At 38.8% G+C, this 16,982-nt stretch overlaps 1 protein-coding gene across 3 annotated transcripts in view; it reads left to right on the forward strand.

Annotated features, from left to right (window-relative positions):
- mef2aa (myocyte enhancer factor 2aa) overlaps nucleotides 1–16,982 on the forward strand; it is a 73,001-nt gene that overhangs the window by 32,489 nt on the left and 23,530 nt on the right. For all 3 annotated transcript variants that reach the window (XM_073471539.1, XM_073471538.1, XM_073471537.1), the window contains exon 3: nucleotides 2,382–2,585. In XM_073471539.1, coding sequence (XP_073327640.1) covers nucleotides 2,382–2,585 — 204 coding nt within the window. The remainder of the gene's footprint in view (nucleotides 1–2,381; nucleotides 2,586–16,982) is intronic.

A 16,982-nucleotide genomic window follows, 5' to 3' on the forward strand; every position in this document is an offset into this window, starting at 1 on the left:
CCTCGACAGTTACATACACACTATGCAACACATAAGATTATACTGCATTATACCAGTTAAAATGAGGGTATAGCCGCAAGCTGTGACCAATTAAAGTTGAACAAAGCCAGCTCATCTGCTCAACTCCTCTCTTAGTAGGTCAGTGAAGCTGATGGAGAATACAGACACATGCGCTCCTCTGTGGCTCTAAGCGCAGCTTTTCACGAGCACATTCACGAGCCACGTCGTACAAGACGCATTCAACAAGACACACGCAGTTAGAGAAAACATAAATCTGACTCCAAATATACAACATTTTAAAGCTATTTTCTGCAAACAACCATTACAAAACCAAAAGGAGGAAAAAACAGATACATTTCTGTCCTCCCTGCTGGCGAGGGATGATTTCAGCTTGAGAGATGACTGTAGCATATACTGTAAAGAGGTGGTGTAACATAATGACATGTGTGTATGGGTCTGAGGCGACCACAGAGACAGAGCTGCAGAGGTACAGGACATAAAGTCACTTTGCAGAGAGGGTTGCATTACCATTGGAGTGATGTATGACCCCAAGTCCCATCTGAGGGCTCATGTTACAAGGCTTATGCTGCACTACAGAGATAGCTTTCCGTATATGGAGTCAGGGGCTACAGTAATGTATGGACCCCTGTTGTTGCCAAAGCTCTGACTCAGCTCGCTGACTCGTGCCTCTTACCCTGACCTCTGTCCTGATAACTAGACGTTTGAGACATGCACTATGTCATTGCAATCATTCCTAAAGGAGGACTGATCTTGTTATCTGTCACCTTGGTTACAGTAACACTGTTGTAATATAATGAGGCTGTTAATACTGTTATTTTCCTGGCTTAGCCTACATTGTACGCTCCAGATGACAGTGTTTGTTTTTCACTCGCATGGCTTTTAAAACTTAGCAGAACTCTTGACATAGAGATTTTAGACAAAATAATCAGCATTAAGCAGCTCTGCAGTATTAGTTGCCAGTTGAGTGCGTTGCCACCACAGTCGTCAGTGGTGAAACTACATTTACTGCATTACTGTAGTTTAGTAAGTGTTTTAGGTACCTGTACTTTTCCGTGTTTTGTTCCTCTTACTTTCTTTTACTTCACCACCTTTCAGAGTGAAATATTGTGTTTTGTGTCCTTTGTCCAACCAGCAGTTGAAACTAAAAGACTCTTCACTTAGTACCATAAATGACAAAGAAAAGCAGCAAATCCTTCTGTTTGAGAAGCTGGAACCGGTAAATGTTTGACATTTTTGCTTGAATCAATTATCACCTCCAAATGTGGTCCAGATCCAGTTGGCAAAAATTGCCATTAATGTGTTTTTTTTTTGCCATCCAGACTTCCTAAAATCAATCTGGAAACATTCTGGATATGCCAAAAAACAGATTTGGGCTGGTATTTGGGAACATATACTTAAATGCTTTCCTGCCCCAACACACCTGATTTAAATGATAATTTTCGATCGTTTTCAAGCTCTGCTGAAACTTGTCAATGAACACTTCATTTGAATCAGGTGTGTGGGGGCAGGGAAACATCTAAAACATGCAGGACCAGGATTGAAAAACACTAGTCTAATCGTTGCAGCTTTACTGCTTATACTTCAATACAGCACTAAAATTATTCCAATATAATTGACAATAAAATGTTGCACAATGTGTATTTTTCTTGTGATATCTACTAGTGGTATTTTTTGCTGATAGCAACTTTGTACTTTTACTTGATTACAAGACTTCTGTTTGTAATGGAGTGGTGCTGCTACATTTACTGAAGCTGGCAGTAGACAAGTTCTTCGCTTTAACTTACCATCATGAAGTAAATGTTGATTGCACAATGTAATGGCTATAGAGTAATGACACCATCTGCGTTTAGATTCCCTATAAACTTTACTTTCACTATGCAATCTTTGTCTGCCACCGGGCACAAAAATATGAAGGCTGACTGCTGTTCCAGTCATGCTGGCAGCCTGGCACCATTTCACTTCTCACGTCTCAAGTATAGACTAAATGAATGAATAAACTCATGTTTTGTCTTGTGTTGTTGGTACTTGCTACTGAGGAAAAACCAAAAGCGATCTGGCTGTCTTTGTGACCACGGCGCCAAAAATAATATGACTTGGAAACGCTAGGGAGGGGAAATGTTGTCTGCTTCCACTTTAAGTAAAACATGTGAATACTTCTTCAACCACCGACAATTGTACAGTAAACATGGAGTTGGAGAAATAAACTACTGCCTTCTGTTATAATAAGAATGCAAAACGAACATTTACGCTTGTGTGTAGATGTACAAATTTCTAATTTGTTCTCTCGGATTTCATCTGTTTTATTTAGAGGGACTGTTTTCCTCTGTAATGGCTGGTTTTGTTTTCTGTGTGTTCCTCAGGTTACCTTCACAAAGAGGAAGTTTGGCCTGATGAAAAAGGCCTACGAGCTGAGCGTACTATGTGACTGTGAGATAGCCCTCATCATTTTCAACAGCTCTAACAAACTGTTCCAGTACGCCAGCACAGACATGGACAAAGTGTTACTGAAATACACAGAGTACAACGAACCCCATGAGAGCAGAACCAACTCGGACATTGTAGAGGTGAGTGAGCGCCACCTTCTTATAAGTATACTTTGTGATGAAAAACTTTTCTGTGATTCACTTTGATCAAATATTCTCTTGTCTGATGTCGCAGGGTGTCTGCAGGTCCTTTTGAAGATGTCTTAAACACAATTTTATAAACATAATGCCTTAAAAGTCATTACATAGTCTTAAATTTGACATTTTATCTGATTTCATTTATCCATTTTTTAAACCCACGGCATGTCATTTCTGCCTCTTGAGTTCTCTCCACCAAAACAAAAGACAAAAATAGTGTAGGATTATGGGAGTTGTAGTCTTCATTGTTAAACAATCACCACTGCCAGTGAAAAACTATCTACATGACTCAAGCAGAAATGTTCATGGACGAAGATACGTTAAGTCACGTTCGCCGACCTCCCTCCTCACTCTCTGACTCTGACTGATCAAATGAAACGCACCGTTCCCTTGAACAAAATTGTGGGTTTGATCATTGTTGGAACCATTTAGCATAATGTAAGTACACAACTCAAAAAAACATACAACAAAGATCTCATCATATTTATTTTTCTACTAAACCAGCTCAGTTAGTTGAACCCAAGACTTTTTTTTTGCGGTATGCTGTTAGTGTATTTCTTCCACTCGTGCCATTGCTATTTTAATTTTCTTTCACAGTACAGCTAGCCAACTAACCTTGTTTCAACCTTCCTTATTACCTTGTCCAATCCTTACCTAGAATGCCTGAATAAAAAAAAGATGATTTTTCAATAATCTGTCTTAAATTTGGTCAAAAATGGGTCTTAAAAAAAAAAAGGTCTTAAAAGCATTACATTTAAGCATCTGGTACCTGCAGACACCCTGTTTAGGTTAAATTGATTATTTTAGGACTGGATTCAGACTATATAATCCTTTTTTTCCGTGGGCTTAAAAGTTTTCTGGAGGGTAACGCTTTAGACACACAAGAGTGAGGAACAAGTAACAGTTTCCTTCTAGTCACCATTCAGATAGGGCACAGGAGGTCTGCACGCCCTGATAAGTTCATCTTCTCTTGTGCCCATCAACTGACGTGGAATCCTATCTCTGCACACAGTAGCCGCTGACCACCAGCCCTGACTCTGTTTCCCATAGATACTGTACCTGTAGGGCTCAGCTCTCTGGCTGCTCCTCATCACAGACCATCAGCTCGCCTATTGCTGCAGTGAAAATACAGTGTTTAGTACATTCCATACCGCTCTATAAAACTCAACAAGCACTTGGGTTTCCTGGCAGCTCCTGCGTGCCCGGCCGACTAGCGGAAGAGTAAGCCACTTGTTATGCCAGTATACAAAACTGTGAGCCAGAAGCGTAAAAGCCAAAGTAAATGAGAATGATTAGGGATACATCCTGTTCCAAACATCTTTCATTGGCACACGTGTGGTTTCTCAGCTTATTCAAGATCTGCTTTAAGAGGCTGGTATCTTCGCTCCGGCTAAATAAAAGCATATACAATGTATGTTAATACCCATTGATGCAATCATAACACTGCTAGTATAAAGTTGTTTTTGAAATACACTTAGACTAGCTTCTTCCACACTAAGATACTTCTTTATCACGCTGCATCGCAATACTTTTACCGCCACCTGCCCACTAAAACATACAGCATTTTTTATTACTGCGGCCCAATTAAGAGACATTAAGGGTTTGAGATGGGCGAGATTGAAAAATTTCAAGAATCCCCAGCTTTGGAAAAGACTTTCACTTGGAGGAATTAGTGAAATTACATGCAGCATAAAGGAGTCAGCTGTGGCCCATTATCTTTTATTCATGCTGCTGCTGCTTGTGAATTACCTGCTTGGCAGAGCTGCAGAAGAGTGCTCTGGCATCCAGTAGACTCATGCAGTCACTCCTCCATCAGGGGCCCTCGGAGCAGAGCTGGGGCTCACCTGCATAAAAAATACATGGATACATTCCTTACTTACGTAACGGTGACCACAATTTTTTATTTTCCTTGACTCAGGAAGTGTCTTATTTTTAAACAAGCAAACACCACAACATCAGAATCATTATGGGGTCATTCACCTCGGGCTGTTTTTATCACATATATCTGTGGGCTGACGATGTGTGTTTATGTCAACAGCGTGATACATTGTGCATAATGTAGCACCAAGGTCCCGTGCAGTTCTCCCGCTTAGCCCTTCTGGCTACTCTCAAGGAAGCTGCCCCGCTGCACAAAAGGCGAGAACAAGCCACTGTTGTCCCCGCTCACTCGGGCCAGCATCTTTGCAGATATGCACAAATCCCCCTTCTGCCTGCTGGCAACGTGATTAAGGTTCAGAAATGAAGAAGCGGAGCAGAAGTAACCCACCCAGTCCACTTCACAGCATCACCACACAAGCCCTCTATTAACTTGGCCAGCGAGTTGTGTCGGAGGTGGTTGATAAGCTCGATAAAAAGCTATGATTCGATCAGAATTTAAGATCTCACCTGAACTGTTTTCCCAACAGATCTTAGTACACAACATGCAGGAGCTGATGCTTTTGTATTGATGGGAAGAATCCACCCCTCCCCCCGTTTATCCAGTGAAATGGGCCTCACATGAGCACACTTACACTGGACACTTAAATTGTGTTAAACCAATCTTTGCCACGCAAACAATCATGTGCTCATTTGTCCGGTTTGGGAGGCCAGGAAAAAAAAAAAAAAAACCCTCTCCCACTTTTCACTGGGATGCTCGTTCCGTGAGAGAAACTGAATCAAAGGTCACATTCCTGCTCAGTAGTACCATCTGTAGATAAAGGCTGAGCTGTGCAGTGTGGGAGAACAGTCTCCATGTTTTCCACAGATGGATGCATGCCTGGGCCACAGTTTGATAACCCAGTGGAGGGCTATGGACTTTGTCTCAGACTTGGCTCACAGTCCAAAGCGAAGCAGTAGGCTCCGATTTTTTTTCCATGTGTGTGTTGGTGTGCGTGTTTGTGCGCGTGTGCATGTGTTGACGGTCTTAACCTTAGCACCACTCCGGGCGACAGGTGAACTGTTGTATGAAATCTTTATTTTTATGCATTCACCTGTGTGTCACACAAACCCTTTGTTTATTTTCAGACATATCTAAACAGCATTAGGGTGGAACATTTTTTTAATGTAATTATTATGTGTTATATGTGTTGTTTTGTCAAAACCATATCGTAAAGAACCACAGCCCTCTTGTTTGCCTGGTGCAATAAAACAACATAATTGCTAGGATTGGGTGATGTGGCCTTAAAAAAAATTACAATATTTTTAGGCTTATTGTGATACATGATATAAACTAGGGCTGTCGCGATATACATCAATTGTCATTTAAAATTGGTTGGATAATCACGATATTTAAAAATAAATAGTTTTTTTCCTTTTTGTTGTTGCTTTGTCATAATAATTAGTGATTATGCGCCTTAAAGCTTGTTGCCACCCAACATAAAACAGAAAAAGTTGTTACACATAAATGTTATTTTCTTACGCATTTGTAGAGTTGTGGTTACACTCTCTCTTCACCTCCCTACACCAAAAAACACGCAATAACTAGTTAAGATGACTTGACTACAATTTTTCAGAATTTCTATAGATTTCTATAGATAATCGCAAAATGAAAAACTAATATCGTGACAGCCCTCATTAATATATCTTGATATTTTTCCTAAAACCCACTCTGTAAACAAGAATAGTCTGGTAAGTTGAGAAAACTCACCTGACTTTAACGCAGCCTTTAAAACCAGGAAAAGTCAACACTCAGGCCATATCACGATATAACGATACCCATAATCTAAGACGATATAATGTCTCATATCACGATAATGATATAATATTGATATATTGCCTAAAAATTACAGCAACGACGTCTTTTGAGAGTCTCGTGCTGTATCCTTACAATAAAGTAACACGCACAACAAACGTTCTGTTTAATATGGTTGTGTTGTTGTGAACGGAGCAGAGTAGTCACGACGGAAGGTTTTATGGTGTTCTTTCCTATTGTGCTTCGTATTGAGTTCTGTTTATGCCACAAATGAAAACGCTGCCGTTAGTCATTAGATTAATCTAATAATATTTACTCTTCCTCCCCTCTCTGCTTGTGGAGCTAATGAGATTTTGCTCTTGCTCGGCTATAACCTCACACCGTTCTCCGGCGCACACAAAGATCACTGTGTCTCCAGAAGAAACCTTGAAATCAGATCGCGACTTCACAGGCTTCATTCCGCTCTCTTTGAGCCATTCAATACAATTAAGGTATATGGCATATATCTGGATTAGTCAGGTTTGCAGGCGCACGGAATTATTAAGTCAACGCTTAATTGTAATCCTATAAAATCAGGGTTGCGAACAGGCTTTAACCCAATTTGAGAATGCAATTTAAGTCAAATACCAATGCCTTGTAATTGTAAATAACTGGACTGCCCCATATGCAAAGCACTGACTTTTCAGCGCTCTTCTTCTTTTTACCCCGATGATTTGTGAGAGCAAACAACCAGAAGATCATTCATAGGGAAATTCTGCTTATCTTCCTCATAATAAAGAGGGGCGGCCATTGTTAATGTGACTTGGGGAAAAAACAGACAATCTCCTCTCTATTTATGAAGGAACGCCTCCCTCTCACAAGACCACTACAGTGAGAGGAAATGAGCATAAAATTATCAGGTCATTTCCATTAGGTTTTATTTCATGATCGCTATCAGCCGTTGTTATGAATGGAGCTGTATTAATTATATAATAAGAAATGCAAATCCTGACCATTACTGAATGTCAAGCCTTGTGTTTTCAGCTGAATCACACCTATTTCCTTTATTGTTTGAGAATTTCTCGACTGCCCTTCGCAGATTTTAAAATGACAAAAGCTTTTTATGCGATCACAACTAAGGGTTCAGTTAGTCACCATGTCCTTTATTATATATCTTTTTTTTTTTTTTTCAGATCAATGCTGTGCTTCAAAAGTGCATTTCTAGCGGCTCAAAGAAAAACACATTTTTATCACCAGTTATGAAATGAATCCTTTACTGTGCTTTGGGCTGAGCGGGCACCAGGAGTTTCAAACAGGGGATGTTTATGTTGTCAATCAAAGGCTGAGCAGTGATTAAGACTCATTTCTTTCTTAATGAATGCAAATTGGCACATCTGCTATGGTGGGCTAGCTGTCCAGACTCTTCAATTAGCATGATTGATCAATTATCCTCCTGCTGGTGGCTCACTGGAAATGGAAGCCGGGGAACGGATGGGGGTGGAAGGGGTGGTAGGAAGAGAGATGAAAGAGCGAGAGGAAAAAAAAAAATGAGCAGAAAACTGTCCAAAACCGTCATTCGATAAATCAGATTCTTGGGGTTGATTAGACCAAAAAGAATAATGGAGTTTCATTTCACTCAAAGATGGCTCTCAGTTTAACACGTACTTCTTAAAAATGTGTTGATTTGTGTAACTGAAAAGGCTGAGCAGTTTACTTTTTGTTTTGAAAAAGATAAGATAAGAAATACATATTTCACTACAACTAGTTAAGTTTTTAACAGGTTATGTGGTTCTGAATCATGACTTTTTTTTTTTTTTTTTTTTTTTACCCCTTTTGTTTTTGTGCTGGCATTCCCATTGTGACACCTCAACTTCCCACGAACAAAAACACAATTTGCATTTTAAATCTGCGTCTGATTCCCCATCAGCGGAATTTTTGATCAAATATTCCCGTGAGAAAACGAGCTTCAGCCGTGCAAATATTTAGTAGATCAGTACTCTTTCAACTCCAAAGTCTGTCGAGGATATTGTGGTGCGGCAGCTTGTTTGTGTTTGTTTTAAACAGTAAGCACAAATCCTTGAATATCAAAGCGCACTGGTGAGAGGAGCAGAGGCAGATTGTCCTGAGTGTGTATTTATAATTGTGACAAAAACATACCAGGATGGTCAAATGAGGCTCTGGCTGGCACACAGGGACACTGTCACTACTACTGCTTTCTCTAATGCAACAACATGAGAGTAGCTATAGCTAGTATGCACCTTTCTAACACACTGATCATATATTAATAAGGAAAAATGAATTAACAGATAAAACAGACAAGTCTTCTGTGGGATGATTATTATTTATAAGTAATACGATCAAGATTTTTATCCCAACTGAGCCAATAAAAAGTAAATTTTGCATTATGAACACACAAAACTGGTTATTTTGGTTGAAAGAGGTTGGCATTATGAAAATTAAAGCAGTTAACATGGAATATTAGTGAGAAAAATGTTGTGACTCTATTATAAATTGAAATTAGAGTTTCTCTATTCATGCTAGCACAGATGAGTTGATGGGTAAAACTATTGGTTGCACTCCCTTCTTAAAGAACCAAACATCACCAGTGATTTAACGTGTATAATCCCACTTCCTTTGTATCAAGCACATTCGTTTTCATGTACATCACTGCTGACAAGGCATGTAATGTTGTATTGTTATCATGCACTTATAAATTGCCTAATTCTAATCATAAAACTATCATATTATCTGATCTGGTTTTGCATATACTGTCTGTGGCTACAGTTAAAAAACGTACACTGAGCTGGAAGTACAATACCACAACCACATTATGGCGTGTGTTTTCTAGTATCACTTTAAAATATTCATATAGTTACTTCTGATTTTGCTTGTTTACACTTTGCGTCGTACACAACATGATCTTAGTTTTAGTATATCATATATCATTAAATAATATATGTTGCTGCTCGACTGTAAGTTCATCATATCTTTTTCACATGATGGTATAATCCGCTACTCTAAACTGTTTTTGTCTCCGTTGCTGTCAGTCTTGCCAACACAGAGAAAAGATCTCCAAGATAATAAATTATTCAGTCAACTCCAAACAACAAACTGAAAACAAGTTAGTGTCCAGTTTCATGCTGACAAACCTGCATTAATTAAAAAAAACAAAACACAACAAAAAAATCACAGGAATCACAGAAAACGTTCCTCCGCCTTAACGCATCTGTGCACCAGACTTCTGCTTTCTCTCCATCTTTCAGTAGTCCAGTCCTCGTAGACTGAAGCCAGGTGGAAACAACTGTCTTGCCTCAACTAATTCAAAACAGTCACAGATCTACTTCAAATGTATTCTGCAACTTATATAACTGATACATTTATGTCAAACTTAATTAATTTAAATATATAAATGTATTTAAAACAAAGGTCGGGCACACTGCCTTTTAAAGTATATATTTTCATCATACAGAATACAGTAGCAAGTGTTTCAAATCTTCATTTAAGTAAATTACAATTAAATTTATGGTTAAAAAAGGCATTATCAAAAACTGATGCCACTGGTGAAAAGTTAAATATGCGCAGTTATGTTAGGTACAAATGATCTTAAATATTTTTGTAATCTCTGTCTTAATTATCACACCAAATTGAAATTGATGGAAGTTCATGAAACTCAAACCCGACAGTGTGCTTTGGAAAATGGTTAGCAGGAATGTAAGGTGTATATAACTTGTAGTGAACGGACTAAAACACACAGTAACGAGTAAAACTGTTAAAATTATTGATTATTTAAACAGTTATCTCTTTTGGCAAAACTAGAACACAAATTGCCCATAACACAAGTTAAAGTACACAAGCAGGTTACATGGTCTCTAAAACAAGTAACAGTATATTATCTGAACAGTATTGTGAGCAGTTATTCCTGTGAATAGTTAGATAAACATACGTTTTCACAGGGTTTTCAACAGAGTTGATATCGTATTTTCAGGGATTCAATGTTTGTGCTGACCAGTACAGTAAATCTCTTGTTTCCGATGACTGGAAGTCCATAACATTTGGCTGGATAAGTACAGGAATTCACTCACATTATGGTTGTTGGGTCTGAGCTGTAGTTTGGATAATTACATATGAGACCATTGAAAGTTGGTCGTCTTAAAGTGGTTTCATGTTACTTTGTAGAACATTTGTGTGCAGACAGCTCAGTTTTTGTCGCTGTGGCTCTTGTTTGCTTCTATTTATACGTTCAGACGTTTTTGTCTGTTTACTCTGAAGAAACTGACGTTGCTGTGACCAGAAACATTAATGACATCACTTCCTTTGGCAACAGAGCCGTTTTTCTCTCGAAAGACAAAACTTAATACCTTTGTTATTGGGGCCGTCTTCCTTTGTATTGATGTTCGCAGGCACAAACTAAACAAGGCTGAGGCTCAGTCTATTTGTCTATATGTTAAGATGTGCAGGCTTATTTGTGAAGTTTAGAGAAGTCTGAGTTTAGGTTTTCTCTTCCTTCTTCACTTGACTTCTGACCTGTGACTGTAAATATCATGCACTGCCTTGGTCTGGACTCTAATCACAGTGAACACAGAAGGGGATAGCATTTTTTTTTTAAAAAATGAGCATTCATGTAATTCACTAAAAGTCAAATAAGCCAGTTGTATGAAAACCTTAAAGGTCCCATATTGTTGAAAATGAGATTTCCATGTCTGATAAAACAAGTGTAGGTGCTCTTTTAATCCTGTGAAACGATCAAACTGCTCAATCCAGGGAGAAACGCACACAGCCCGTATTCAGAAACTGTGCCTTTAAACAAGACGTGATTGCTCGGGCCTGTAAGAGCTGACCAATCAGAGCAGATAGGGCCTTTTTGGGAGGGGGGGGGGCCTTAAAGCGATAAGCGCTAAATCAGAGCTATCAGACAGAGGGTTAATAAAGGTGCTGCAGCAATGGACAATATGAGGAAAATAATGTGACTTTTGAACATTAAAGCATGTAAACACTTTTCTATTAGAGACTCTAAATAAAAGTATGAAGATAAAAATGAGCATAATATAGGACATTTATCTTTTTAGCCCTTTTATTAACCTTTTGTTTGAGGTAGTCTTTCTCCTTTGGCTTTTGGTTTGTGTTTTTAGGTCTTTACAGAAACATGCCTCTGTTCTCAGTGTTTTCTTTGTTCTTTGTAGAATAGCAAGTTAATTAGACATTTTGCATCTGGGATAGATTACACTTGTGACAAGTCATTATTCTAGTTGGAAGTATCCATGATTTCTTATTGTCTGACTGGTCAAATTGGCCATTCTTTGTATGTAATTATCTACATCATTATCTATAATTTTGCCGGTCTATTAACAGTGTCTCAGAAAGGGAAAGCTGCAGTCTTAATGGAACAAAAAAAATCTGAATTAAGAGCAGATTTTTTTTTTTTTTTACAAGCAAATTTCTGGTTGAAAATCTTAGATTTATACCAAATATAGACTTTAAATGAGGTGAATATGGTCAGATGAAAAAAAGCTGGAATTTAAGAAACATCTAGCCAATTCAAAAGTGTTCATTAGGTTCATTTACTTCATGGTCAAGTCTTGATTATGCTCAATATCCACCTTCAGCTCTTCACCCTTTGCTACACCACCACCCACCATTACGCCTCTCCTTTTCGGTGTTTCACCACAGAGCTCACAGCAGCAATGATGAGAAATCCCTTTTAAGCTAAATCAAATGTCATTGCTATTGACATAGACTTATTGGGTTGATGTTGATTTTTCAGGGCTTTTCAATATATGTGAAATATTCTGCCAGCCCATTTTTAATATTACAGAAAAAAGTATGTGCACTTTTGGTCTCCTGTGATTTATTGGAGTGATATTGAAATGAATTTCTTTATTTTCATTTTGACTGTAGGTCTCACAGACAGTACAGTGGATTATCTTAAATATGATGGTATTGCCTGAAGTATGATTACTTTAATGGAACTTCAAAAAAAATAATGAATATGTACTTTCTCTGTTATATTACTTTGTGGGTTTTCTCTACATGTAGCCACATAAACATTAAGCCTGTCAGTCATTCGGTTGTCTCTTGAGGAGGACGGTGAAGTAGCAGCATGGGCAGCCATTCATTCTGAAATCCCATCATGGCCTCTTATTTGGGGTTCGTATAAACACAGCGAGTTGTAAAGATGAACAACTTCCTATTTCCTGTCCAGACAGGAGTGTTTTGTATACCTGAGAACAGGCGTTTAACCTTTCGGCCTTCGGGTCAAAACAAACACGCTGGCTGTTCATACGGCACCAGCATCTATTTTCAGACTAGTGCAGTAGGACAAGTTAAAAATAAATAACTCAGAAGTGTTATAGTGAAAACAGAGGGATGGGTTATCGCTGTTAGGAACTTACAGTTATAGTATGTGTCCAATTGCATATTAAAGGATTACTCAATTTTACACATTAAAGTATGCTCACAGGTCTACAGGGAAAAAAGTAGTCTAAAGCCTTTTGTGGCTCCAGAGGAAGCTGCATGTAACCTAATAAATTGCCTCAAGTGATGTCACAGGTTTCAAAAGCAGTCCACTGGTCTGACCATGCACTTGTGTAACACTGTTAGAGATATTGTTTTTTTCATCCCAAGCATTCTCCTTCCTTTTCAAAACATGGCACCTACATTACCCACAATGCAACACCGAGTGACATCACTGGAGGCAATTTATCCTATTACATGCAGCTTCCTCTTGAGCAACAAAAGGCATTATGCAACTTTTTTTCACATATGCAGTAGTACTCCTCAAGACCTGTAAACAAACTAGTGTTTCAGATTGGTGGAGTTACCCTTTGACCTTGTGAGTAGAGTGGCACATAATAACAATATAAAAATGTAAATATTACTATAAGTTGCTGTTTTGTAAATGTTTTCAGCGATACATTGAGACACGAGCATGTATTAATTAATTATAAAAAGTGAAATCAGATTTTTATACATTGTGTATTCGATGTGGTAATACTGTATTCCAGCCTCATTATAAAGTTATGAATGTGGTAGTGTAAAGTTCAGTTCATTTAGTTTGTCATTACCCTCCTCTTGTCGTACAGCGTTGCATCTTAACATTAATGTGGAGTACTCTGGCACTTGTCTGAAAAGTCTTCTCTTGCCACACTGAGTGAAGCAGTATTAATGGTTCTGTTACGAGCAACATGCTGGGTTTCAAAGTGCCCCTTTTTATAGGACAAGGACTCCTTTTCCTCTGGGCTTTTAGTGAAAAAGGGTCACCACTCCTCTTTTGTAGTTTTCTCAGTGTAATGAAACGGTTGTGGTAATGTTCATGCGAGTATAACATATACTCATCTGTAGTGTGTGTCCTCTGCGATAGAGCAGATTTACTGTAAGTGTTGCCTGATAGCAGATTAATGGTCTTTGATTTTCAAGCAGTGTCAATGTACTTTGATTACTTACAAACTTGCCATAATAATCAGTAGCCCTGCTCTTTATATGTCAGCCGTACAACAGTTTTCCTTTGAATTGCTCAATGGCTTAACTCCATTATCAAGCACTGGTTTTGGACCCATCACGTATAACATCTCATTGTTTTATTATGCCTCTGCTCTCCGGCGTGTGATGCTTGTTACCAGGTTACTGCTGAGAGAGTTTTGCTTTTAGCACATGTCGTCCCTTATTGACGTCAGAGCTTGCTTTTTTTTCCAGCCTCTTGACTACATCGCATATGTCTTATTTCAATTCAAGGGTCTATTAGAGAGCATATCATGAAAGGAGACAACAACAAAAGACCATAAGCCATGGTGCCTTCTTCCTAACATTGGTACCCACTGACGCTAACCAGTTTAAACTAGATGTGCTCATTCTTGAAATCTGGAACTTAACATTTTATTCACCAGAAAAAAGAAGAAGATGTTTGAGTAATATTTCAAGCTGAATTACACATTTTTCTCTTACTCATTTTTTCCCCCCACTGATTCCTGTTAAACATCTGCAAAGGTTCTTGGAACCAGAGCTTAGCTGACAGCAGTCGAGTTTGTTTGACTAATGCAGATAGTTTAAAAGAAGACACGGTATTTGAACTGATCTGTGTGGACATACCTTTTGCCCTGTAGAGCAGAGAAAAAGTGATTCGTCTTTATGCATCAGCTTCCACAGAAATGAAGTTGTCTGACAGACATAAAACAGATTAAAGCTCTGAAGTATTTGCTCAGTATTTTGTAACAAGTCTGCCAACAAAATATTTTTTTAGTTGTGATTGTTGCTGATCAGTGGCGGAATCCAATATATAACATTGGTTGTTACATGCTTATCATTCATTTTCTTTGTAACTTATGATACTTACATAAAAAAAGTTCCCTCTTGTCGGTAAAACACTAGTAATACACAACTACCAGCAGAGTGCAAACAAATGAGGCAACAATGGTGAATAAAACCTCAAAATGTCAAAATCAGCAGCCATAATTTTTACAGTATTCTTGCAAATAATGTGCACTTAGGTTTACTATATTATAGACTGATAAACCCTAGTGTCTTAGCAGAATCGTAGGATGTAACCCAAAAGTAATTCAATGCTATTAAAAAAGGTAATGGCAACATGATTCGTTTCTTTTCTGCAGTAAGTTAATGTATAGCTGCTCAAACTGAGCTCCAACCACATACCTGTCATATCTGTGGCATGAACCACATGAAATAGGTCAGACATTGAGCTGACCTAATTTGGTTTGATCTAGTTACAGAGCAGCATTGATACTCGTTATGTTAAAGATCATCAGAACCACAAGTCCACCCTCTGCGTTCCTCAATGACCTTGCGGGCTGAACGGCTGAAACGGGACCTTGCTTTTTCGTGCACAGCGGCTTCTGTGAGTTAGCTCGTGCAACAATCAGTTTGCCCTTGTGGCCCCCTCCTCCCACTGTGCGTGCTGTGCGGCCAACCCCTCCTGCCCAGGGGCGAGGACAGAGCAAAGCCTGCTGGGATGGGGGTGGGTGGGGAGGGGGTTCTGGAGGGGGGGTTAGCTGGCACCGTGCCACCTTCCCCTGGCTGCCTGGCCTGACTGGGGGCAAAGAGGGAGGCTGCTGTGTCTCAGATTGATGAGGACAGGTCTGTGGTCTGGGTATAGAGTGTTGCAGAACAGACGTCCTGCTGGCACATCCTGCCCTCTCTGCCGCACGCCCCCCAGCCCTCCGTACTCGCCTTATCGGAACTCCTAATTGTCCTTATGAATATTTTAGAGGCGAGCAGGAATGGGAGTTCAGGGTTGGGGGTATGGTTTCAAGGGCCCTGACAGCTAATGATCCACTCAATGACCAGAGAGAGAGAAAGAGAAGGCGGGAGACAGAGAGACAGGGAGTAAAAACGGTTAGAAAGATGTTCAATAATCTGTACGTTAATGTTTTTGTCTGGAGTGTAATTTCTTCTGATCAGTTTCGAATGTGTGCCTCCTTTCCTTTATGTGGAGTGGGAACAGAGTGTGTGTTCTCATTCTTTTTAATCTGTAGATAATGATGACATTGGTTTGCCTTTATCCTCAATTTGTAGTTTAATTCCCTCTTGTCTATACTGAAAATATGCAGTCCGCTGATTGAGACTGTTCTCTCTGACTGAGGCGGCTAATAGCTTTGTCACTCCGTCATTCACCACAGTCTCAGAGCGGAAAGCTCTGAAGGGAATGCTCGCTGCACACCAATTGCCTCTTATTCTGTTAAATGGATGGGCTATATTTAATTGGCAATCTCGCCAGTCAAATGCAGGTAATTATTTGTAGTACACAGTAGGGCATTCACGACTGCTGCATTGTAGTAGCCATAGACTATTCTCAAAAAGTTTTCGGGTAGTTGATTTATCGAAGGAGATATTACATTTTTTAATTTTTCAATGATCAATTATCATCAAAAAACATCTCAGATAGAAACAAGAAAGCTTCAAATGAACAGTTTGTAATTCTTGCCCTGAGCGGTCTCTCAATCAAAACAAAACATGTAAGTCGCGTGGGATCCTGAGAGTTTTTGTCCTCATTATTGAACAACCACCATTGTTGATGAAAATCTATATAATAATAATAATAATAATAATAATATGTGGCTCAGGCAGAAAACACGTTCACAATTGAAGTAATGCTTTTAAGTTTTATTCACGTTATGTGGTCATATTGGTCATATTCGCCGACTTCCGTCCTCACTCTCTGACTCTCTTACAAAATTATAGCAGCAGGCGATGAAAGGAACTGTTACCTTGAATAAAATTACCATTTCTCCAGGTTTGAACGTTCTTGAAAACATTTGGATAAAGTAACTACACGACTCAATAAAATATATAACAAAGTCGTTTTTAGACATTTTAATGCAGACATAACAAGTACCATACCTTTAAATAATGTAGGCGAGACCAACCAGGGTGTAGGTGAAACAATTTCAAGTTCGTTCAACGTTGTAAGCGTGAAACTAATATTTATTAGTTTCATTTATTTAATAAATTTAAGTAGGAAACCCACAACGTTTCTACATTAATAAGCGTGACAGCACTGGATACTTTTAAGGAGATCTCGGGACAATTTCCAGCCTTGTTTGTGGTCACTGAAACAGGTATTTAAAGTCAAAACACATGTTTTTCTAACCCTAACCAAGTGGTTTTTCTGCCTAAACCTAACCTGAGCATAAGCATAGTGTTGTCAAATAATAAAAAACTGAAAAAAAGTTGTAACTTACAGA

This window comes from Pagrus major, chromosome 8 (genome assembly GCF_040436345.1).
Source record: "Pagrus major chromosome 8, Pma_NU_1.0".
In the NCBI taxonomy this organism is placed as follows: Eukaryota; Metazoa; Chordata; class Actinopteri; order Spariformes; family Sparidae; genus Pagrus; species Pagrus major.